The sequence below is a fragment of the Carlito syrichta genome, unplaced genomic scaffold (genome assembly GCF_000164805.1).
Source record: "Carlito syrichta isolate Samal-C Ts95f unplaced genomic scaffold, Tarsius_syrichta-2.0.1 Scaffold107969, whole genome shotgun sequence".
Lineage (NCBI taxonomy): Eukaryota > Metazoa > Chordata > Mammalia > Primates > Tarsiidae > Carlito > Carlito syrichta.
In genome coordinates, this window is record NW_007052065.1 from 338,586 (window position 1) to 362,719 (window position 24,134).

The 24,134-nt window shown below is 56.3% G+C and overlaps 1 protein-coding gene across 6 annotated transcripts in view; it reads left to right on the forward strand.

The window, feature by feature from the left end:
- The window catches only part of OTOF (otoferlin), a 99,056-nt gene extending 75,350 nt beyond the window's left edge, over positions 1–23,706 (forward strand). The window contains exons 15-47 of one of the 6 annotated variants that reach the window (XM_008068070.1): positions 1,492–1,715; positions 2,203–2,311; positions 2,719–2,899; positions 2,995–3,115; positions 3,981–4,081; positions 4,223–4,313; positions 4,434–4,550; positions 4,653–4,805; positions 5,168–5,357; positions 5,463–5,587; positions 5,958–6,092; positions 6,783–6,944; positions 7,143–7,262; positions 7,773–7,934; positions 8,044–8,206; positions 8,997–9,127; positions 10,856–10,885; positions 11,289–11,420; positions 13,314–13,380; positions 14,226–14,362; positions 14,475–14,609; positions 14,835–14,972; positions 15,264–15,391; positions 15,535–15,705; positions 16,339–16,499; positions 17,190–17,332; positions 17,724–17,812; positions 19,502–19,600; positions 19,738–19,979; positions 20,643–20,821; positions 20,928–21,028; positions 21,498–21,695; positions 23,058–23,706. In XM_008068070.1, the coding sequence (XP_008066261.1) occupies positions 1,492–1,715; positions 2,203–2,311; positions 2,719–2,899; positions 2,995–3,115; positions 3,981–4,081; positions 4,223–4,313; positions 4,434–4,550; positions 4,653–4,805; positions 5,168–5,357; positions 5,463–5,587; positions 5,958–6,092; positions 6,783–6,944; positions 7,143–7,262; positions 7,773–7,934; positions 8,044–8,206; positions 8,997–9,127; positions 10,856–10,885; positions 11,289–11,420; positions 13,314–13,380; positions 14,226–14,362; positions 14,475–14,609; positions 14,835–14,972; positions 15,264–15,391; positions 15,535–15,705; positions 16,339–16,499; positions 17,190–17,332; positions 17,724–17,812; positions 19,502–19,600; positions 19,738–19,979; positions 20,643–20,821; positions 20,928–21,028; positions 21,498–21,678 (4,418 nt within the window). In that variant the 3' untranslated portion in view covers positions 21,679–21,695; positions 23,058–23,706. Of the gene's footprint in view, positions 1–1,491; positions 1,716–2,202; positions 2,312–2,718; positions 2,900–2,994; positions 3,116–3,732; positions 3,890–3,933; positions 4,082–4,222; positions 4,314–4,433; positions 4,551–4,652; positions 4,806–5,167; positions 5,358–5,462; positions 5,588–5,957; positions 6,093–6,782; positions 6,945–7,142; positions 7,263–7,772; positions 7,935–8,043; positions 8,207–8,996; positions 9,128–10,855; positions 10,886–11,288; positions 11,421–13,313; positions 13,381–14,225; positions 14,363–14,474; positions 14,610–14,834; positions 14,973–15,263; positions 15,392–15,534; positions 15,706–16,338; positions 16,500–17,189; positions 17,333–17,723; positions 17,813–19,501; positions 19,601–19,737; positions 19,980–20,642; positions 20,822–20,927; positions 21,029–21,497; positions 21,696–23,057 lie in introns of those variants that run through there. The other 5 variants (XM_008068078.1, XM_008068085.1, XM_008068093.1 and 2 more) reach the window with 5 other exon arrangements.
- Positions 23,707–24,134: the final 428 nt, after the last annotated feature.

Here is a 24,134-nt window from a genome sequence, read left to right on the forward strand (position 1 = left end):
AGCCGGGCTCGGTGACTCTGCCTGTAATCCCGCGCCTTTGGGAGGCTGAGGTGAGTGGATTGCCTGAGCCCGCGGGTTCAAGACCTGCCTGGGCAGCGAGACCTCATCTCTACAATAGATCAAAAAAATCAGCCGGGCGTGGTAGCGCATGCCTGTAATTCCGGCTACTTGGAAGGCTGAGGCGGAAGGATCGCCGGAGCCCAGCAGGTCGAGGCTGCGGTGGCCGGGAGCGGCCACTGCACTCCAGTCTGGGCGACAGAGTGAAACTCCAACTCAAAAAAAAAAAAGAATCTGTTCCTCAAAGTGCTCACTGTGTGTTAAGGAGACAGATGTGCTGCTGAATGGTCAGAATATCAGGCAGGAGCCACATGGTGTCTGGTTCCATTGATATGAAACATCCAGAACAGGCAACTCCATAGAGACAGAAAGTAGATTTTTGGTTTCCAGGTGATGAAGTGACGGGGAATAGACACTAACTGCTAAATAGGTGCAGTTTCTTTTGGGGGGGGGGGGGAAATGTTCTGGAATTAGATGATGGCTACACAACATAGTGAATACACTAAAAACCACTAAAGTGCACATTTTGAAATGGTCACTTTTATGTCATATAAGGTATACCTCGATTTTAAAATGCTACAAATGTGTTTAAAAAAAAAGCCAGGTAGGGTAGCTCACACCTGTAATCTCAGTACTTTGAGAGGCCATGGCAGGAAGATCATTTGAAACCAGGAGTTCGAAACCAGCCTGGACAACACAGTGAGACCCCATCTCTACAAAATGAAAATTAAAATGTGCCTGTAGTCCTAGCTACCCAGGAGGCTGAGGTGGGAGGATCACTTAAGCCCAGGAGTTTGAGGCTATAGTGAGCTATGACTGCACCACTGCAGTCCAGCCTAGGTGACAGAACCTGCCTCAAAAAAAAAAGGAGCAGAACAAAAAAAAACACTTAAGGCAGATTTGAATCATTCTATACCTGAGGCCCAACAAATCCTAACCATGAGAGAAATGCCTTGTACCTAGGAATTGGGAGGACTTCGTGAAGAAGCAGCATTTCACAGGCAGAGACAGAAAGGGAGATCTTTAGAGAGGAGGACAGGAGTCCACATAGGCAGGATGAGACCATGGTGGAACACAGATCTGCAAAGACAACACAAGGCCCGAAAGCCACACTGGGGAATTTGGAGGAGTTGGCATCTGTCCTGCAGGTAGACTGTTGGTGGCCCCTGCTCCAAGTACCAGGAAGTAGGGAGCCTGATTTTACTATCCCAACACAGCCAGTCAGGCCCCCCTTCCCACCAGAGAAGAAGCAGACTCAAGAAGGTGCTCAATGCCAGCACAAGTGTGAGAAGGCTGCCCCCACACCAGCCAGCACACACAAAGTCCTCAGCTCAGCAATCAGGAATTGCAGGCCAGGGGCTCCAACAGAGGCCCCTCCACCCCAGGGAGTCCTAGATGTGACACAGGCCCCTCATCTTTCTCTTGCTGCCACAGGCTTTCTGCCCACACTGGGCCCAGCCTGGGTGAACATGTACGGCTCCACACGCAACTACACGCTCCTAGACGAGCACCAGGACCTGAACGAGGGGCTGGGAGAGGGCGTGTCCTTCCGGGCCCGTCTCCTGCTGGGCCTGGCCGTGGAGATCCTGGACACCTCCAACCCTGAGCTCACCAGCTCCACAGAGGTGCAAGTGGAGCAGGCCACGCCTATCTCGGAGGTGAGGCCCTAGGGTGGGGCAATTCCCCAGGGCTCCCAACTTAGCCCCCTTCCCTCTGCAGCACTCTGGGTCCTGGGCTTTGCTTGCTGCTACACTGTCAACCTCAGGGGGCCCAGACCCCAGGACGAGGACTTCTTCCCAGGAAGCAGAGGCCCTAACTCTACCCCTCACCAGTACCTCTGTTTTCATTTATACACTGCCTGCTGTGCTCTGACAGGAGGTCTCACCATGGCCACCAGATCTCAAAATGCTACCTCCCCTCCGCCCCTCTTCCCAGCCGTGGCTGTGCCCCGTGCTGTCTGGAGTCAGCTTTTCTTTCAAAGATATCCAAGTTGGAGGGCCTTCAGAGTCTGGACTACTTAGCGCCAAAGCTGGGTGGGATGCCACCATCTGCCCACAGGGCCTGTCCATGAGACCATAAAAGGCTGGCCCCAGTTCCATCACCCCCACTCAAGTTTAGGGATGGTTTGAACTACCTCCCCCACAGAGCTGCACAGGGAAAATGGAAGAATTCTTTCTATTTGGGGCCTTCCTGGAGGCCTCAATGATCGACCGGAAAAACGGAGACAAGCCGATCACCTTCGAAGTCACCATAGGTGAGTGCTGGGCTCACGAAGACTGCAGGCCTAGGGAGTGGGAAATGTTTACCTTTTTCCCAAGTGTCCTCAGCACCCACACAGCAGCACCTTTGTGTGTGAATGGGGTGTACAATGCCCCACAGAGAGGCAAAGCTGTGTTGGGACCTGGGGAAGAAGGAAGCCCCCTCGTGAGGTTGGAGAGGAAAGAATGGGAATACAGGTCTTGCCCAATCGTCATCAGTGCTTCCGACAAGACCCTTACGGATGCGGGGACCCTTCTCTGGCTGGTGTCTGTCGTGTCTGTATTCCAGCCCCAGACTTTCTCTCTCCCCTCCCCCAAACCCAAGACAACACCTGGACTGGATAGTGGGTGGGGCCCAGTGGGGAGCGGACTCCAGGCCTTCTGTGTCCCATCCTGCCTCCAGGCAACTACGGGAACGAAGTCGATGGCCTGTCTCGACCCCAGCGACCTCGGCCCCGGAAGGAGCCTGGGGATGAGGAAGAAGTCGATTTGATTCAGAACTCGAGTGATGATGAGGCTGGGGATGGTGGGGACCTGGCCTCCGTTTCCTCCACCCCGCCCATGCGGCCCCAGGTTACAGACAGGTAGGCCCTGCCTCCTGCCTCCCATCCTCCTGTGGCCTGGCCCTCCCACCTCCCTGGGCCCCTAGGCCTCAACCTCCCACCCTTGCCCTCCCCAGGAACTACTTCCATCTGCCCTACCTGGAGCGCAAGCCCTGCATCTACATCAAGAGCTGGTGGCCCGACCAGCGCCGCCGCCTCTACAATGCCAACATCATGGACCACATCGCCGACAAGCTGGTAAGGACCAGGCCGGGGGCTGGCGGCAAGGAGATGTCCTGGGGGCAAGGGTGCTGTTGCAGGCCTCGCCTGCAACACAAGGCCCGTCTGCCCAGGGGGGCTGCGGGAATGGCCCCTACAGGACTTCTGTTCCCATCGCCTGTGCTCGGCACAGAATTCTGGGCACATACACAAGCAGGAGCCACCCATAGTCACTGCAACTTCTAGGGAACCTGGGGCAGAAGTGTCAGGTTCCCTGACTCTTGCAGAAATCTTAAAATCAAGGCTAGTCGGAGGTTTGCTCCCAGCTCTCTGCCAGTGTCTTTCCTGTTCTGTGAAGATAGCCATAGTTAGAAACAGGAGCCCTTACCAGTGTGACCTGGCCTGCAGTCATCTGCACGGCTTCTCCCTATGGAGCTGGGGTACTGGCTGACCTCTCTCCAGGTCGCACAAGCTCACAGCCTCCCAGTGCTCTCAAAACCAGAGCCACTCCTCTCCCCCCAACCCCCAGGCGTCAGTTCCCATCCCTGCCCCGGGCCCCAGTGTTCTGGAGTGTATTATGAGGATCCTAGCCCATCCAGTCCTGCGGTTTCCTGGAGGCGACCGGTCTCCCCCTCTGTCTGACCTGCACCAACTCTCCCTGAGTTCTGCCCAGCCCCTGTAAGTCCACCAGGGCCACAGACTGACGGCCCAGGGTAGAGTCTTCCTTCGGTAATGGAAAACCCCCCAACACCAAGGTTTCCAGGTTCTGAAAACAAAATGTGGGAAGTCAGTTGCTTCCTCCTGATAACAGAGGTCCCAGGTTGCTAAGTCCCTGGTGTCCCTGGATGAATGGAGAGGCTCAGGGTGACCAAGGCTCAGCATCATCCCCACTCCTGGCTCACAGGAAGAAGGCCTCAATGACGTGCAGGAGATGATCAAAACGGAGAAATCCTACCCCGAGCGTCGCCTGCGGGGTGTCCTGGAGGAGCTCAGCTGTGGCTGCTAGTGAGAAACCAGGGGTAGTGGCTGGGGCGGGCAGTGGCAGTGCTTCCCACAGGGGACCCTGCGGGGCTAGACAGAGGAGGAGTCCACAGGCCCTCTGCTGGCCAGGCGGCTTTGCTAAGCCCTGTCTCCCACTGCTCCTAGCCGCTTCCTCTCCCTCGCTGACAAGGACCAGGGCCACTCATCCCGCACCAGGCTTGACCGGGAGCGCCTCAAGTCCTGCATGAGGGAGCTGGTGAGGACGTGCCGGACCACAGGACCTCGAGGGAGGGTCTGGGCATGGAGAGAGGGCATCTGTCATGGCCTGAGCCATCCCCCCGGGAGCTGGGCTCCACTGACACCCCCTTCTGCGCAGGAGAGCATGGGCCAGCAGGCGAAGAGCTTACGGGCCCAGGTGAAGCGGCACACGGTGCGGGACAAGCTGAGGCTGTGCCAGAACTTCCTGCAGAAGCTGCGCTTCTTGTCGGACGAGGTGTGTGGCCCAAGGGAGGGGCCTCTCCTCCTCCAGGTCCGGCAGGCCCAGGGCCAGGGTAGAGGCCAGACCCTTCCTGACCCGCTGCCCCTTGGTGCCCAGCCCCAGCACAGCATACCAGACGTCTTCCTCTGGATGCTGAGTAACAATAAGCGCGTCGCCTACGCAAGGGTGCCTTCCAAGGACCTGCTGTTCTCCATCGTGGAGGAGGAGATGGGCAAGGACTGTGCCAAGGTCAAGACGCTCTTCCTCAAGGTGCCGGCAGGGGGCGAGACGGACGGGGCGGCGGTGGGCGGGGGGGAGGCCTGGATCCTTTCGAGGAGTCAGTCTCCCTTCAAGGGGAGCCACAGGCCCCCACCTGGGTCTGGGGGCCTGAGTGACAGGGTGGAGCCCGCGTCGCAGGTGCTCAGAGAAGGGCTGGAGAGGGAACAGGAGAAGGGTGAGGCTGACCCCACCCTGCCTGCCCCACTCCATCTCCACCCTCTCCCCAGCCCAGCGGGACGGTTATGGGAGACAGGGACGATTCTGACCAAGGCCTCCACCAGTCCCCGCCTCTGCCCCACCCCATGAGCCCCGGCACCCGTCAGGCTCCTTGGTGACCCTGCGCCCATCCCCAGCTGCCAGGGAAGCGTGGCTTCGGCTCAGCGGGCTGGACGGTGCAGGCCAAGCTGGAGCTCTACCTGTGGCTGGGCCTCAGCAAGCAGCGCAAGGACTTCCTGTGCGGCCTGCCCTGCGGCTTTGAGGAGGTCAAGGCGACCCAGGGCCTGGGCCTGCACTCCTTCCCCCCCATCAGCCTGGTCTACACCAGTGAGTGAGGATCCCTCTCTGGGCCAGCCTCTCTGAGTTCCCTGGGTTTCCAGGAGGGTGCCTGAGTGGTCGCCCGTTTGGAGCCTAAGGCTGCCCTTCCCACAGAGAAACAGGTGTTCCAGCTACGAGCGCACATGTACCAGGCCCGCAGCCTCTTTGCCGCGGACAGCAGCGGGCTCTCTGACCCCTTTGCCCGTGTCTTCTTCATCAACCAGAGTCAATGCACAGAGGTGAGGGCCTGGGGGGGAGGGAGTGGCTTTGAGAGCATGGGGAGGCTGTGAACTTGTAGGGCCTGGAGACATAGGTCAGCCAGTACCCTGGCTCCTGAGGGAACAGCCATGCAGATGACTGCAGGCCTGGGTCACAGTGGTGAAGCCTGCAGGCTCTAACTGTGGTTATATTCACGAGACAGCAAAGACATTGGCAGGGGACTGGGAGTAAACCGCCTATTAGCCCTGGTTTTAAGATTTCCAGAAGAATCAGGGAACCCGACTCTCCTACCCCGGGTTCCCTGGAAGCTGCAGTGGCTAGGGGTGGCTCCTGCTTATAGGTCTTCCCACCCACTGTCACTTGTTACTGTCTCCCCATCCCATGTCATAGGTGCTGAATGAGACCCTGTGTCCCACCTGGGACCAGATGCTGGTGTTCGACAACCTGGAGCTGTATGGCGAAGCTCACGAGTTGAGGGATGATCCCCCCATCATTGTCATCGAAATCTATGACCAGGATACCATGGTATGGGTGGGCTCTGACGCCAGGGACCCCCGGCAGCACCACGCCTACCCCTTTTCCCTGCACCCCACCTGCATTGATGCTGTGCTAACCACCTCCCCAATCACCTCCAGAGCCTCTTGGCCAGGTACTGGCTGGGAAGCTATGAGTCTGGCCTGTCCTGCCCACTTGGGGCAGCCTGACCCCCCCTGACACTGTGGGTCTTGGGAAGCCTGGCCAGAGTCTCCTCACCTCTGGCCACCGACAGCCTGAGCTCTGGAGATGTGCGAGCAAGTCCTGCTGTCATTAGCCACCCCAGCCCCTGCTCTCACTACTACAATCAGGAACAGCTTCACCACTCTCCATGGAGGGTGTGGAGTGGGCAGTGAAGGACTGAGGTGACCCCTGAGACTTATGGAGCCACCTTCCCATGCACCCCTCAACTTTGAGGTGCCCTGAGAGAGCCCTAGACTGGAGGTAGGAGGACTTCACACCCAGTCCTGAGTCCTGCAATTGCAATTTACCAGTTTCCTGGCCTTGAACAGGTCTTTGGTGGGCCCCCGCTTGGTTTTCCCTATGTGTACAATGGAGTGATCACACCTGTCCCTACAACAACTCACGGGGCTGTGGTAAGGACTAAATGAGGTCACAGCTATGAGCATGTTTGGCAAACAGCCAGCACTGAAAGGCCACCTGGGCTGTTTGTTGTGTCAGGGCAAAGCTGACTTCATGGGCCGGACCTTTGCCAAGCCCTTGGTGAAGATGGCGGATGAGGCCTACTGCCCACCCCGCTTCCCGCCCCAGCTCGAGTATTACCAGATCTACCGTGGCAATGCCACAGCTGGAGACCTGCTGGCTGCCTTTGAGCTGCTGCAGGTGAGGCTACAGAGAAAAGGGGCTATGTCTGGGGGTGCCTCTCTCCTTTCCATCCTGACCAAAGCGGAGGACATGGCTCTTGGGGAGACCTGGGGCCGTCTGGCCTTCCCTGTCTCCCCAGATCTCATGGCATACAACTCACAGGGCGGGAGAGAACTCTCTCTGGGATGTGTGTGACCTGTGACCCTCACTCCCCAGATTGGGCCAGCAGGGAAGGCCGACCTGCCCCCCATCAATGGCCCAGTGGACGTGGACCGAGGTCCCATCATGCCTGTACCTGTAGGCATCCGACCCGTGCTCAGCAAGTACCGTGTGGAGGTGCGTGAAGCCCCTCCTGCCCCTGCCCTGAACGGGCCTCTGCTGTGCCTTCCACCCTGGCTTCCTGTTCCCTCTCATTTGCTCTCCATCAAGGGTCGTATGTCCATATTACACTGTCAGTGGGCAGGTGAGGAGGGTCTTCAGCTCCTGCAACCCGCCCCTCATTTTTGAGGGCCCAGGAGGGGAAGTGACTTGCCCCAGGATACCCCAGGAACCAGGAGTAGACCCTGGCTCCTCCCACCCCCACCAGGACCTGCCTCATCTACACTGAGTCGCACTGGGCATTCCAGGATGACTCCCTGCCCTTCTGTCTGCCCCTGCCCTCTGCCCACCCTGACCTCAATCCCTTGAAAACACCCCCCCTCCTCAGCTACCATGGCCCTGCTCTCACCCTCTGAAATCTGTCCTTAGATTCACTGCCCACCCCAGTGTGAGATCCTCCACAGGTGGCCCAGGCCCTCGACAGATTCCTTGACTGGGCCTCTCCTCTGCCCTCTCACCATCTCCCAGGTGCTGTTCTGGGGCCTGAGGGACCTGAAGCGGGTGAACCTGGCCCAGGTGGACCGGCCACGGGTTGATATCGAGTGTGCAGGGAAGGGGGTGCAGTCATCCCTGATTCACAATTACAAGAAGAATCCCAATTTCAACACCCTCGTCAAGTGGTTTGAAGTGGTGAGACCAGGCCCCAGGCGGGTGGTGTCCTGTGACCGGTGTGGCTCAGCATGGCCGAGTTCCTCTGCCTCTTTCCTGAGTCTCAGGTTTCATGTCGCCAACACCCCAGGACCTCCCAGAGAACGAGCTTCTGCACCCGCCCTTGAACATCCGCGTGGTGGACTGCCGGGCCTTTGGCCGCTACACCCTGGTGGGCTCCCACGCTGTCAGCTCCCTGAGACGCTTCATCTACCGGCCCCCCGACCGCTCGGCCCCCAACTGGAACACCACGGGTATGGCTACACCCTGATGCCAGGCCTGGTTCACTCCATCCACGGAGCAGGCTCCAGGTGGCAGTCCAATCCAACCAAGGCCAGAGTCAGCTCCTTGGGGACATTCCAGAAGGCTGTGGGTAGGGCAGGGAGGGAACCAAGAAGGCTGTCCCGGCCGGGCTCAGTGACTCAGCCTGTAATCCGAGCACTTTGGGAGACCGAGATGAGTGGATTGCCTGAGCCCGCGGGCTCGAGACCCACCCGGGCAACTTGGCAAGACTTCATCTCTACAATAAATCAAAAATTAGCCGGGCGTGGTAGCACGTGCCTGTAGTTCTGGCTACTTGGAAGGCTGAAGCGGAAAGATCACTGGAGCCCAGCAGGTGGAGGCTGTGGTGACCGGGAGCATGCCACTGTCCTCCAGTCTGGGTGACAGAGTGAGACTCCAACTCAAAAAAAAAAGAAGACTGTCCAGAGGTGCCCCTCACTCTAGAACCAGAGAGGGCCAGAGCTGGAAATACCCCGGGAGGGCCTGAGGGCAGATGGCACCCTGTGCTGGCCAATGGAGAAGGCCCAGGCCTCACCCTGCTTCCCTCACTCCAGCCGCAGTGGCCTGCCACAGCTCCCTCTTGCCTCAGGCCTCCCTTCTCTGTCCTTATGCCTACCTTTCCTATCTCAACTGCCCTGACCCTCCCTCTTCCCTCAGAGAGCTCCAGAATCCGCTTATGCCTCTGTGCCTTCCTTCTCTTGACTCTCACTGTTCCTCCTGCCCCTCCCTCTCTGTCTGCCTGTCTGTCCTCTCTCTGTCCAGTCAGACTTCTCCGGCGCTGCTGTGTGCTATGCAATGGGGGCCCCTCCTCTCACCCCACAGGGGAGGTCGTGGTGAACATGGAGCCAGAGGTACCCGTCAAGAAACTGGAGACCATGGTGAAGCTGGACGCGGTAAGGCAGGTGGGGTCCTCCCCACGCTTGGTGGGAACGCACAGCTTTGTGTGACATGTCCTGCGAGCCACCTCCTTTGGCATGTGACCGTCCAGTGCCAGCCTTGCTTGTGGGTGCAGCCAGCTCCAGCCTAATACTGTCCTGAGATGCACACACATGTGTATGTGCGGGCATGCAAGCGGCGTGCTTATGTGTGCATGCACCAGGGTGTGCTGTGTGAGCAGGAGAGACAGAGAGCAATAATGGTTTGAGATCATCACCTGAATAATTTTTACTCCAACAAAGGCACCATAAATGATGGATTTCTTGTGAGAATACCAGTTTCCAAGAGATCCCAGTCTTTCACAAATGATTCTTGCCTGGCCTGGGTTGGGGAAGGATTTCCAGGTAGAAACCTCTTGAGTCTTTCGTCCTCCAGAGGGAGACCCATCGCCCGGGAGTTGAGTGTAGAAATGGCCTATAGTGTTCCTGCCGGGGAAGAAAAGCTAGAGGCCAGCCAGGAACAGACACTGAGGAGGGCTCACATAGGCTTCCTCCCCACCACTGTCTCAGCATCCCATTCCTGACCTCATACAGCCTGGGGTGTCTCTGAAATTCTGAGGTCTGCACGTAGTCTAAAACAATCTTCCATTGCCTGGTAATCCTTAACCCCAGAGGCTCTGGCCAGCAACAGACATGGCTCTGGCCATGGCTCTTGGGAAATGGGAGCTGAAGAGGCTGGGGGCCACACCCCTGGGATGGCACTGCCGAGGAAGCTTGCTGTGCAAGGCTATGTCGGGAGGCTCCGTGTCCCCTCAGCTGCCAGCCTCGGAGCCACTTCCTAACCAGCCCTTCCTCCTCTGGGGGGCAAAAAGCCCTGACTTTCAGGCCATCAGCAGCCCAAGACAGAGGATAACACTGACCTGACCTTCCCTATCATCTCATGGGCCCTGGGTTCTGTTGGGCTATTTTGGCCAGCATCGTTTTCTGTATGAGTCAGTTTCACCTCTAAAGCAGTCCCCTGGGATGGGAGAAGTAGGAAGTTGAAGTTGAACCTATTGAGTCAATATTACTGAACTCCTTCTGCATGCCCAGGTCAGCCTTCTCCCTCAATCTTACCTGCTCGCTGAAGTCACTGTGGAGTTTAAAAACATATATGGTTCCTGCCCACCCACAGACGATGGTTCTGGTGCCAGGATTTCTTTAAAAACATGCCACTGCCCTGCGTCCCCCATGCAGGCTCAGTCATTGATATCAATGCTCTGGCACTGATAACAGGACTGAGTATCTTCCTAATGTTCTCATCACAAAACATGTTAACTATTTGAGATGATCCATAGGCTAATTAGCCTAATTTAATCATTCCACATTGTACTAAAAAATCACAATACCACTTTGTACCTCATAATATATACTATTATAATTTGTCAATATACAATGAAAACATACAAATGAATTTAAAATTTAAAAAAAAAAAAGAACTTCCCCCTGGGACTCTGACATGCAACCTGGGCTGAGGAAACGTCAGAAACATCTTCCAAGCAAACCCTTTGCAGCATCACCAGGCAGCACACTCTTGCTAATGCCAAGTGGGCTCAGGAGCTCCCGACATGGTGAAAACCGAGGGTCCTGCATGAGCGCACGAGGCTTTTGTCCCCTTTCCTCTATGCACCCTGTGCTGAGCTGTTGCCTGACACTTAAGGCCCCAGTGGCTAATTCTGCCCCTGTCTCCTTGGTTCCTCCTTGCAGACTTCTGATGCCGTTGTCAAGGTGGATGTGGTGAGTGCAGGGACCATGCAGGGGTTCTGGGGATGGAGGCTCCTACGCTGGCAGCAGGTGTCAGGCCAAAGGACCCAGCATCAGGGCCAGAGCCAGTCTCAGCCCTGGGTGCTTGGGCCTGTACGCTCCTCCAAAAAGACAGAGGGAAAGAGCTGGAGGGACAGCCAGCCCCTGAGTGCCCTTCTGTCTTGGCCAGGGGTTCATGCTGGCAGGCCATGGCTCTCTGTAGCCTGTGGCATCCTCATCCACAAAACAAGGCCCTCCCCCTTTGACATGGGTGACCCCAAGGAGCCCTATGAAACCCAAGGCTTCCTGGGAGCAGATGGCAGAAGCGGTGGGGACCCTTGAGATTATCCAGAAAGGAGAGGTCCAGGCAAGACTCTGGTCCTGGCCAACCCTGTAGGCTGAGGAAGAGAAGGAGAAGAAGAAAAAGAAGAAGAAAGGCACCGCAGAAGAGCCAGAGGAGGAGGATCCGGACGAGAGCATGCTGGACTGGTGGTCCAAGTACTTTGCCTCCATTGACACTATGAAGGAGGTGAGGCTATAGGCAGGGACCGTGGGACCAGAAAAAATTGGGGTGACCCCCACGCTCAGCCCCTCCTGTCCAACTTCTTTCCCACTCCCCCAGACCCGGCTCCTCCATTCATGAGAGCTCAGGATGGGCTTGTCTCTCATCATTAAAGTCCCAGCTCAGAACTCACCTGTTCCAGAGTGATAGTCTAGTCTCCCTTCCCTGACTTTATTTCCTCTTGTTCCCATTCATTCATTCCACAAACATCTCTTGAGTATATTTGCTGAGCCAGACACCATACTAGTTTCCACGGGAGCCAAAAGATAAAACGCCATGCCTGTCCTGAGAGTCCCCCAATTTACTAGGCAAAGGGGACATGTAAATAGAGCCTTCGAGTACTGTGTGATAACAAAGGTAAATCAAGGCCCTGGGACAGTCAGGGAAGGTTCCACAGAGGAGGTGGCTTTTGAAAAAAAGGAGAAATGTGTTCTCGGAGGCCAAAAGGGATCAATTGCTTTTCATTAGTCTTTGCAACTCTTCTTCATAGTCTTCTACACATCTGGGTCCCTGTCACTGTGAAAGACTTTTCCCCTATTACATGTTTATGGCTTTCATCTGCTGAGTCAGACAACAAGTTCCAGAAAGTGCATTTCTCCTCTTCCTCATTTGTCTCTTCTCCATACTGCCAACCTAGCTCAGTGGGGCCTGAGCTGGTCCTGACACACTCTATCCTAGGCCCTTTCTGTGACCCAAGCTGCAGTGATGTCTGTCATCCGTGTTATTTAAAGCACACTTAAGCCGCTGTGTAAGTTAGAGTGGTGTGAACAAGATGAAAGTTTTTCTCCTTCTCACATGGTATCTTAGAGTGTTGAGGCTAGGCTGGTGACTCAGTGGTGTCAGGGACTAGGATTCTGCCCTCTTGTTTCTCACATCTGTAGGGTTAGAGATAGCTCACCGTCATGTCCTAATTCCTGTGCACAGGAATGGTTGAAGAGGAGGCACACTCCTTTCCTCTTCAATTGTACGTATCACGTCCACTCACGTTGACCAGAATCTAGTCCCTTAGCTACACGCCCTGCAAATCTTCTAACGAATAGGAGAACAGATAATTGGAAACAACTAGTTGTATCTTCTCCCACCATCACCTCCTGGATTCAAGTTGGCCAGGCTGGAACTCCAAGAAGAAGCTACCTGTTATCTCATCTCTACTCTTGCAATTTTCACAGACTGCCACCAGGGGTCGGTTGCACATATTGAAACCTGGTGATTTGGTTTCCAGTAGGTGAGATGTACTGACAGAAGGAAAATAAAGCACATTTTCTTACTCAGCTATACTTTTCTACATTAAAAAAATTCATTAATACCACTAAGAAACAACATTAAAGGGCACTATATTTTTTAATGAATTAAAGATTCACAACTCCTAAGTACAGTTAGTCATATTGTACACAGCATAAACTTTTTTGTTTTTTTTTTTGAGTTGGAGTCTCACTGTCGCCCAGACTGGAGTGCAGTGGCCGCTCCCGGCCACCACAGCCTCGACCTGCTGGGCTCCGGCCATCCTTCCACCTCAGCCTTCCGAGTAGCCGGAATGACCGGCGGGCGCTACCATGCCCGGCTGATTTTTTGATTTCTTGTAGAGATGAGGTCTTGCTGCCCAGGCGGGTCTCGAACCCGCGGGCTCAGGCAATCCACTCACCTCAGCCTCCAAAAGGCACGGGATTACAGGCTGAGCCACTGAGCCCGGCAGCATAAACTTTTTTAATCTACATAAGTAGAGCATATGATGGATTGAAATGCAGTAGGAAAATTTCTGCTTCTAGTGCATTTAAGACTGATCTGGGAGCACAATTTGAAGTTAACAGACCCCTCCCGAGGAAGCCTTCTTTCTCTCCCCCTCACCTCCTCTTTTGGCAGCAACTTCGACAACAAGAGACCTCAGGAATTGACTTGGAGGAGAGAGAGGAGGTGGACAACACCGAGGGTGAGCTCCAGACCCCTGGATCCTGCTGACTCCTCCCTGCCAGCTCCCTTGCCCTCCTCACCACTGTTTCCCTTCCCCTTCCCACGGGCCTTCACAGTCGCAAGCAAACAGCATCAAAGTCCCTGGGCACCAGTGCAGGATGAGGCCCTTATCTAGGGTGGCTTTAACTATGACCGGTTCAGCAGCCACCGTGACGGACAGACATTTAGAGCCACAGAACATCAGCGCTGGAAGGGACCTCAGAGCTCCTCCCATCCGGCATGTTCCAGCCCCTTTTCCATGGAAGAATACTAATGTTCCAAAGGGAAGAGAGGGTACCGTGGTCAAATCAGTTTAGGAAATGCTGCTTTGAGCAGGTTTCTTTGGGGCAGAGTCTTTAATGTGCAAATGTTCATAAAGCTCTAAAAAGAAGATAACAGTACGAAATATTTCCCTGACAATACCCTTTCTTCTAAAGCATTCTGACAGTTCCCACACCAGGTACTCCACTGAATACAGTTAGGGAAATGTTAATATGAGTGACCTAGTTAATATCACAGACAAGAGGAGTGAGGCTAGCAAGGAAGGGAAACAGGCATGTGCCGGGAGGGACAGGCCTCCTGACTCCAAACCCACTCTGCCAGAGGGCAGGACAACAGACTTTATGCACATTCCCAGGCACGGCCTTCTTGGGGCTCCAAGCCTGTGTGAGATGGGCATGCTAGGAAGTATTGTCTGCATTTCACAGATGAGTACACTGAGGTCTGAGAATGTAAATTAGTAAATTAGTGGCAGGGTTGGGTCTCGAGCCCGGGTCTTCCTGCTATGATCATTTCTGCCCCACTCCCTTTTCTGCTTCCGGCCAGGCTCAAAAGGATCAATGAAGGGCAAGGAGAAGGCAAGGGCTGCAAAGGAGGAGAAGAAGAAGAAAACCCAGAGCCCAGGCCCTGGCCAGGGGTCCGAGGCCCCCGAGAAGAAAAAGCCCAAGATTGATGAGCTTAAGGTGAGGGTCTGGGAGCAGACCCTGCCAAGGAGTTGGGGGTATGACGGGGCAGATGAGGCAGGACGCAAGCCAGCAGACAGGCCACAGCCCCTGACAACCTGGTCTGGTTCAGGTGTACCCCAAGGAGCTGGAGTCCGAGTTTGACAACTTCGAGGACTGGCTGCACACATTCAACCTGCTGCGGGGCAAGACCGGGGATGATGAGGACGGCTCGACCGAGGAAGAGCGCATCGTAGGCCGGTTCAAGGTCAGGCGAGGAACATGGGCCCTGCCCCCAGCACCCCCATAGCCCCAGGTTCTCTCCCACCCCCCACCACTGCCCTGGCCACTCCCTTGGGCTTTCCTATGGTCTGGCAGCTAAAGGGTTAAGGTGGCAGGGTCCAGACCTGCCGGTGCTGTTAGCTATTTTGAATGCCACCCTTGCCTGCGCCTGGGTGAACCTGCACCCTGACCCAGCCTTGCCTTGCCCCAGGGCTCTCTCTGCGTGTACAAAGTGCCACTCCCAGAGGACGTGTCCCGGGAAGCTGGCTACGACCCCACCTATGGAATGTTCCAGGGCATCCCAAGCAATGACCCCATCAACGTGCTGGTTCGCGTCTATGTGGTCCGGGTGAGACTCTGTCACACCCCTTCCCTGCCCGTGTCCCAGTCCTCCTGTCCAGGAGGGATCAAGCAACTGTAAATGACAGCCCCAGACTGGGAGGCACCCCAGAGGTCATCTGGTCTAGTTCTCCATCTTCTCTGGAGGAGGAAGTTGAGGCCTAGCATCCCCATAGCAAGTCTCCTGACTCTGGTCCTCTGCTCCTGCCCCCAACCTTCGCCACCTCGGGAAGCCGGGCGGGGGGCCTGGAAGATAAGCAGGGTGTGGGAGCCGGCTCAGCAGCACCCCGCCCCACCCCAGGCAACGGACCTGCACCCTGCGGACATCAATGGCAAAGCCGACCCCTACATCGCCATCCGGCTGGGCAAGACCGACATCCGCGACAAGGAGAACTACATCTCCAAGCAGCTCAACCCAGTCTTTGGGAAGTAAGGGCGTGGCATGCCCACCCCCTCCCCACCTGCCCCCTGTTCTCCGGCTGCAGCGCCCCCGCCCCACCCCTGTTCTCCAGCCGAGACCACCTCCCACTCAAGCCCACCCCTCAACCCTTCTCCTAACTCCACCTCAACAGGTCCTTTGACATCGAGGCCTCCTTCCCCATGGAATCCATGCTGACAGTGGCCGTGTATGATTGGGACCTGGTGGGCACTGACGACCTCATCGGGGAAACCAAGATTGACCTGGAGAACCGTTTCTACAGCAAGCACCGGGCCACCTGTGGCATCGCCCAGACCTACTCCATGTGCGTGGGGCACGGGGCAGAGAGCGGGCTGGGTGTGCCTGCTGCACCTCGACTCTGAAGCAAGGCTCGGAGTGTGGTGGTTTGGAAAGGCATTATAGTTTCTGTCCCAGACCAGACCTCCGCCCCTACAGGCTCTGGGCACAGCCTTCAGGGATAGGACTGCAGATTGCAAGGCAAGGAGAGGGTCGGTGGATTCCAGGACAGAAGAGGCAGGAGGAAAAGAGAAGAATGAGGTGGTGGGGGCCAGGGAGGCCAACAGAGAAGGAGAAGAAGGGTCCACTTGGGATCTGGGTCAGCCTCAGCCACTTACAGGTTGTGTGATCCTGGCCAAGTCGCCTAATCTCTCTGGTCTTCAGCTTCCTCATGGAAAACTTTGAGGTTCCAGAGGAGCGGGCATAGTGCGGGGGATGGAGTGGGTTGGGTTGGGAGATACAGTATGTGGGTCAACGCAGAGGTGGGAGGGATCAGCCTCTAGCCGCTCTGGTGTCTCCAGTGGGCCTGGAGCCCAGGGCAGGCCCACTTGCCAACAAGAGGCAACAGCCAACTTTAGAGAGCTAACCACAACCTGCTGCTACCCAAGGGTGGCTCAGTCCCAACCTGAGCCCCACCAAGCCTGTGTGTCCCCTCCCACAGTCACGGCTACAATATCTGGAGGGACCCCATGAAGCCCAGCCAGATCCTGACCCGCCTCTGTAAAGATGGTAAAGTGGATGGCCCCCACTTTGGGCCCCCCGGGAGAGTGAAGGTGGCCAACCGCGTCTTCACGGGGCCCTCTGAGATTGAGGATGAGAACGGTAATTGGCACCAGACAAAGCCACTGCCCCTCTTCAGCAAGGTCAGAGGCCAGGAGGAGCCCACACTTCCCTGGAGGGACTCAAGGCCTCACCTCGTGCCCTTAGCCTGAGCTCCTGTCTGCCCAGCTTCTGCATGCCCACTAGTTCCACACAGCACTGTTGCTGTCTCTCTCTCCACATCCCTGTGGGGTAGAGCTGCCATCCCCTTCTGCAGATGAGCAAACCAAGATCCAACAAGTTTCAGTGACTTTTCCAAGGTCATGTGGCGTAGAGGCAGAGTGAGGGTATGGGCCCAGGTCTGCCTGGCTCCCAGCCCTGGGCCCTCCTCATTCCTCTGCCCATGAGGCACTGCCCAGAGAATCAGAGGCATCTGTGCTGGGGAACTTCAGCCAATCACCCTCAGGTGCTGGCACAGAAAGTGGATTCTCCCCTCCCTGGCCCCTTTCTCACAATCTAGCAGGGTTCTCTGGGCAGCTTTTCCAAGCAGAGGAAACCCAGGGCATAGACTCTTGGCCCCAAGCTGAGACCTTAGGCAAGTCACTTCTCCCACTGTGCCTCGGTTTCCCCAATAGTAAAATGGAGGTGGGGTAGATGGCTGAGGGGCCTCTTTGCTCTCCTAGTCTCTGGCCCCAGCAAAAGTGTCTTGGTTGTGCTGAGCCATGTGTACAGCTGCTCTGTTGGTACCCACAGGTCAGAGGAAGACCACAGACGAGCATGTGGCACTGTGCGCCCTGAGGCACTGGGAGGATATCCCCCGCGTGGGCTGCCACCTAGTGCCTGAGCATGTGGAGACGAGGCCACTGCTCAACCCTGACAAGCCAGGCATCGAGCAGGTGATGCTTGCCTGGCCAGGATTGGGGGTTCTTGGGTATTTGAGATCAGGGATTCCTAACCTGGGACTGTCAAGGTAAAAAGCAGACCTTGTGCGACCTGCTGCATTCCTGAAAGCCTGGCAGGCACCTCCCCACCAAGGCCCTGGGGTGACTTGAATGGACGCAGAGGTGTCTTCCCTCTGAATGGCAATTAATCGGCTCTGGTAGAGACTGGGTGTCTCCCTCGGAAGAGATGATTGGCTGTTGGTGACATCATAGGAATTCCTGGCATCCCAAGGTGGAAACTGAAAAATTGGGCCCTTGATAGAACAAAGGTTGGGAAGGGGAGGAGATCTGACCTCCCTGGGCACAAGAAGTCCCTGGGAGATCTGTCACACCCACTCTTCCTCAGGGACGCCTGGAGCTGTGGGTGGACATGTTCCCCATGGACATGCCAGCCCCTGGGACACCTCTGGACATCTCCCCCAGGAAGCCCAAAAAGTGAGCCACCCAGGGCCCATCACTCCCCCCTCCCACCCCACACACTTCCCACCATGGCCCAGGTGGCCTGAGTCATTGGCATTCCCTGGGTTCTGGGTGTGGCCACAAGTTTTTCTCATGGGGGAAAAGCAGACCCACCAACCTAGAGTCTAGGGCCTCCTCCAGTGGGTCCCCACTAGTTGAGGCAGCGGCCTTGCCCCGCATTCTGCCATCAGTGAGGGAGGGAGCCACCCCAGCATCCTCTAGGTACCTCCATCCTTACACGGAGACACTCTGACACACACACCACCTGCACACGTCCATATACTCATCCACAACCCACAGAACCCCTAAGCCTGCCTGTGGTGTCCTCACATCCAGGCAGGTTTTCTTTAAAGTGCCTGCCGATGATGCACAAAGGAGTGAGTGCCTGGGAGAGGCGGGAGGTGGTAGCACAGAATAAGCACTGGATCAGGAGCCAAGCCCCTGCCTCTCCTTGCTGACTCTGGCCAGGTCACTTGGGCTCCCTGGTCAGGTTTCCCATCTGTAAGGTGGCAGACTCGAGTCACCGTCAGCTCTGACAGCCTCAGTGCCCGGATTCAGGGCCAGCCACACAGGATCCCACACTCAGAGAGGCCCCATTCTTGTTTTCAAGCTCTGATGTTGCCCTCGTGAAATTCTTTTTTTTTTTTTTTCTCTCTCTCTCTTTTGAGTTGGAGTCTCACTCCATCTCCCAGGCTGGAGTGCAGTGGCATGCTCATGGCCACCCCAATGTCGACCTGCTGGGTTCTTGTGATCCTTCCGCCTCAGCCTTCCAAGTCAGAACCACAGGCATGCACTACCCCGCCCAGCTAATTTTTTATTTATTGTAGTGATGAGGTCTCACCAAGTTGCCCGAGCTGGTCTCGAACCCGTGGACTCAGGCAATCTACTCACCATGGCCTCCCAAAGTGTTGGGATTGCAGACTGAGCCACTGAACCTGGCCGAAATTCTTAATGATCTTGTAACCAAGGGCCTTGTATTTCCATTTCACACTGGCCAGGGCATATTACCCTCTGCCTGGGAAATCCTCCAAACTTGAGGCCATGAGCCAGCTGTTCCAAGGCTTACTGTTAGGGGACGTCCCCAGCCCTGGGTCACTCGACTTGCAGTCCAGGTTGTCAAAGCCTGAGTCTATACTATAACTCCATGGAGAACCACTCCCATCAATTTTTAGTGGATGACTCAACCTCATTCCCGGTGACTGAAACAAAATGACATCATTCATAATTACAATCAAACTTTGAGGGGAAAATCCTTGGGCACAGGACACACAGGAAACTGGATTTAAGCTACTGGCCTCTGAGACAAGAGAATTTGCTCCTGACTCCTTGCCTCACTTCAGCCACCCACCAGCAGCCAGCCGTCTCCCCCTTCCAGGCCCTCTGCGGCCTCAGTCACAGCTCCCCCCACCGTCTGGAGATGTGCTCTGGGTCTCCCCACAACAGTCACGTGCCTGACTGACCCTCTTGCCCACCCAGAGGCCCCATCAACAGACGCCTCCCTCCTGCTCCCTCAGTTCCAAACTGGCCCAGGCCCCTATGCTGACCCCCAAGTCCTCAGGGCTTCTCTCAGTCATTTCATCTCCACCCCCCTGCCCCCTCCCAGCCCCAGGACCCTGGCACAACCCCCATCCCCAGGCTGCTAACCGACCCTCTGCCCTGAACCAGGTACGAGCTGCGGGTCATCGTGTGGAACACAGATGAAGTGGTCTTGGAGGATGACGACTTCTTCACTGGGGAGAAGTCCAGTGACATTTTTGTGAGGGGGTGGGTGAGCAGTCCCTTTGCGAGAGGGGTTGACCTGGGTGAGCTTCCCTTCCTGGGGGCCGGAGAGGAGGCAGAAATGAAAGGGTGGGGAAGCCCCACTGGGCAAAGCTGCAGGTATGGAAGTGTGATCCCCGCAGGTGGTTGAAGGGCCAGCAAGAGGACAAGCAGGACACGGATGTCCACTATCATTCCCTCACCGGTGAGGGAAACTTCAACTGGCGCTACCTGTTCCCCTTCGACTACTTGGCAGCTGAGGAAAAGATTGTCATCTCCAAGAAGGAGTCCATGTTTTCCTGGGATGAGACCGAATACAAGATCCCCGCACGGCTCACCCTGCAGATCTGGGATGCCGACCACTTCTCCGCTGATGACTTTCTGGGTGCAGAGCAGGGCAGGGGCAGGGGCGGGGGTCCTAGGATCCAGAACTGAGAAGGGGCAGGGGCAGGGGAGATAGGGACAAGGAGAGCCCACCCTGGGTGGGGGGGTATCAGTCCTACCAGTCTGTCAGAGCCAAGGGTATCAGGGTCCCTGTCCCCACAAGGACCCACCTAACCATGCCCTGGCAGATGTCCTGTGTCCCAACAGGGCTGACAAGGCATTTTGGGCACATGAAGGAGTGGCAGTCAGTGCTGATGGGGGAATCAGAGAGCTTCCCTAAAGGAATCGGGAAACTTCCCTGGGCCCCAGGTTGCTCCTCTGTAGAGCAAATTTCCCCCTAAAACTCTAACCTGCACCTGCAAGATGGTGGGATCAGCAGGACTTTGACAGGTGAATGTGTGGCAGGGGTCAGGGGTCTGGAAGACCCCAGGAGAGACCCTTTGGGCTGATGGAGGGGCCTGAGTAAAGCACTGGAGGTGGGGTTGTCCAAAGAGCCCACAAGAGTTACCCCATTTGAGACCAAGGAGATGGGAGTGAGACAGGAGGGTAAGATGCAGATTCGGGGCAGTCTTACTCAGCAACCAAGGGGCCAGGAGGCCAGAACCACCCCCAACCCCCACCCCAGCCAGCCACATTCACCCAGAGCTGACTCAGATTGTCACAGGGGCCATCGAGCTGGACCTGAACCGGTTCCCGCGAGGCGCAAAGACAGCCAAGCAGTGCTCCATGGAGATGGCCACTGGAGAGGTGGACGTGCCCTTGGTTTCCATCTTCAAGCAGAAGCGTGTCAAAGGCTGGTGGCCCCTCCTGGCCCGCAATGAGAACGACGAGTTTGAGCTCACGGTGGGCATCACCTCCTGCTGGGGTGGCGGGCAAGACCGGGCCCAGCAGGGAGGCTGAGGACCCAAACCGGGCCCAGACACGGGGACGTTTCCATCTTTCTCTGCAGGGCAAGGTGGAGGCTGAGTTGCATTTACTGACGGCGGAGGAGGCAGAGAAGAACCCAGTGGGCCTGGCCCGCAATGAACCTGACCCACTGGAGAAACCCAAGTGAGCGTCCTGCCTGCCCGGCCCCCACCACGCTGGTTCTTGGAGCACTGGAGCAGGCAGGAGAGACCAGAATTTTCTGGGCTTCTTGCCCCCAGTCCCCAGACACCCTCTCTGTGTCTTCCTGGGCCACAGCCTCATTGCAGGGGAGCCTCCTACATCCCCTCCACTGCCCTTCCATCCCACCTCCTCCCTCTGAACCAGGGGAGGGGCTGTGAGCTCAGAGACATAGAACCTCTCCCAGGAAAGGCCCCATTTAGCAGAGAGAAACGCTCTTCCTAGACTTTGCCAAAGCAGGGAGCTCCAGCGGTGATATTTGGGGCCCCAGCCTGCCTTGATGGCCAGGGAGGTGCCCAGAGCTCCACACACCCAGTCCGGGACGGCCCCCCTCTTGGCCGGGCCCCTTGCCACACTAACCCCTCCTCCTCCCTGTCCTTTCTCGGCACTCGCACTGTTCTTCCCAATGCTCCAGCCGGCCCGACACGAGCTTCATCTGGTTCCTGAACCCTCTCAAGTCTGCCCGCTACTTCCTGTGGCACACGTATCGTTGGCTGCTCCTCAAACTGCTGCTTCTCCTGCTGCTGTTCCTCCTCCTTGCCCTGTTTCTCTACTCTGTGCCTGGCTACCTGGTCAAGAAGATCCTGGGGGCCTGAGCCCAGTGGCCTCCTGGGTCTGATATTTCTCCCTTCTCCCTCCAGACCAAGGACTGGGCAGCATATGGAACACCCTTGCACACACATATGCGCACACACACATCCACAAGCATGCACGGGTGTGCTTATGTGCACACACAAAGTGCACATACATACACACACGCACAAACATACACAGCAACTTTCAAGCTTTCAAGACAGATTTAACAGTCTTGCCGAATTAGAAATGACTATTTTACATAATTACATATTAGGCCAGAGAGGTGAAGTAGTTCACCCAAGGTCACCCAGCAGATTAGGAAGAGCAGGAACGAGAGCTGAGGTTCCTGAACTGCCAGCTCAGTGTTCATGCTCCACCACCTCTGCTCCCAGCAGCATTCCTCACAGACACTGCCCCAATTTCATTGGCAGAAAGTTGACAAACAGACAGGGAAAGGGAAAAGGGCTTGGCTAGGGTTAGCCAGCAAGTCTGGAAATAGTTCCTACCAGTGTGGGGCCTCCCAGTCCAGAGCTGCTTTCTGCCCTGCAGAATAAGTCCCATTCAACTCACACATTCAATAGCCACTGTTTCCTGAGCACCCATCTCACGTGCTCAGAGCTCCCCAGGCACTGTCTCACGTCACTCTTGCACCAACCCGGGAGGTAGGTACTACTACTAACCCCATTTTACACATGAAGAGACTGAGGCCCGTGGGGTGCCTGACCACTGTCACGGCCAGCATTGGAAACCAGGTGCTCTGCACCAAGACCCCTGCTCTGTGGCCCCACCAGCACTGAACTCGGCTCGGGGCAGGTGCATCCATGTGCTCTGGGAGCCAATCGCTTGAAGAAGCATTTTCAAGCCTTTCATTTGATATCTTCACATTGTATGAGACGTACTGTTTGCATAACATAAACAACAGAGAGGAAAGCTGGACAGAGGTCTGTGGGGACAGAGGTATATATCCATCAGAAAGGAAGGGGTTGAGAATCACGGATCTCACTGCAGACGCAGGACAGCACATAGAATGAACTAACCAAGGAGCTCGCTAGAACCATCTGCAATGCCATGGCTGCCCGTCACTGCTGGGGCAGTTAATGGCTGGATGGCTGCCCCACTGCCAAAAATGCCATCCAAAATGACCCCCTTCCAAAAACGCCCCCCTGCCAAAAATGGCCTTAGGAGTAGACTGGGCACCAGAGCTCCTGCAGAGAGGACAGGGTTTCATAAGCAGCAAATCTGATGCTTAGAAATGGGCTCAAACCCTGACTCCAGCACTCACTGTCTTAGGGGCTGGGGTCATGTCAGGGCCTCTTGGGGTCCAGAAGGACCTATGGATGGGGTGCTTGGGAGGTGGCTCCTGCCCACTGCCTGACCGGCTCCTCCCTCCGCTCCCTAGCCGGCCCGACACGGCCTTCGTCTGGTTCCTCAACCCTCTCAAGTCCATCAAGTACCTCATCTGCACCCGGTACAAGTGGCTCATCATCAAGATCGTGCTGGCGCTGCTGGGGCTGCTCATGCTGGCCCTCTTCCTCTACAGCCTCCCGGGCTACATGGTCAAGAAGCTCCTGGGGGCGTGAAGGCCGCTGCTTCCACCAGCGCTGCTCCAGCTCTGCTGCGTTTGCCCCTCCTGTGGCTTGGACTCTTTCCTGTTTTCCAGGGGGGCCTGAGGAGCCCAACATCCACCCTTCATGCCTCGGGCCCCGGGAGCCTGCCTCCTGCCTCCTGGCCACCTGTCCTCCCTGCACTAGAGAGCTGTTTGCCCGCTCTGCCCCTCTGATTGCTGTCTGTGGACTGGGAAGGGGTGGGGACCTGGAGAGGGTCCCTTCTCGGTCCACCTGGCTGAGTCATCACCCTTCTTCAGGCGCTGGCTCTGGAGGAAGCCTCCTCAGACCCTCCACTGGGCCTTCCCAGTCAGGATTAAAGTTTTAATGAAATTAACCAAGATCACAGGCCAGTACCCAGGGCCTTCAAAAGAATGAATGAGGAAAACGCACCCCACCCTGTCCTCACAGACAGCATCAGCCTGCAGATCCTGCCCAAAAGTCTGGGAGGCTCCCTGTGCTCAAAAGCCCAGGCGAGGAGCAGTGAGATGCAGCAGAGCAAGCCCCTGTCCTCTCCTGCCCCTGCCAGCCCTGCCCTTCCATTTCATTCAGCTACAGCCTGGAGTTGGCACTTCCAGTGCTACCCCCTGCCTGTGTCTGGGTTTCTATTGGCTGTTTTTCTTTTCTTGAGTGGTGGTTTTTCTCTTAATAAAATTAATCAAACACTGAGCTGACAAATCTGCCCTGGTCAAGAGAGAGGACAGCCACAGATGGGGGCACAGAGTCAGCAGGACTCTAGGTGGGTAAAGTCAATCCCAGCCAGTCCCCATGGCTTTTCCCCTTCGGTGTCTCTCATGGCCCAGGGCTGCCTGCCTAGGATGCCCACAGGAGGAGCCTCACACAACAGCCCAGAGGACACACCAGCATGGACC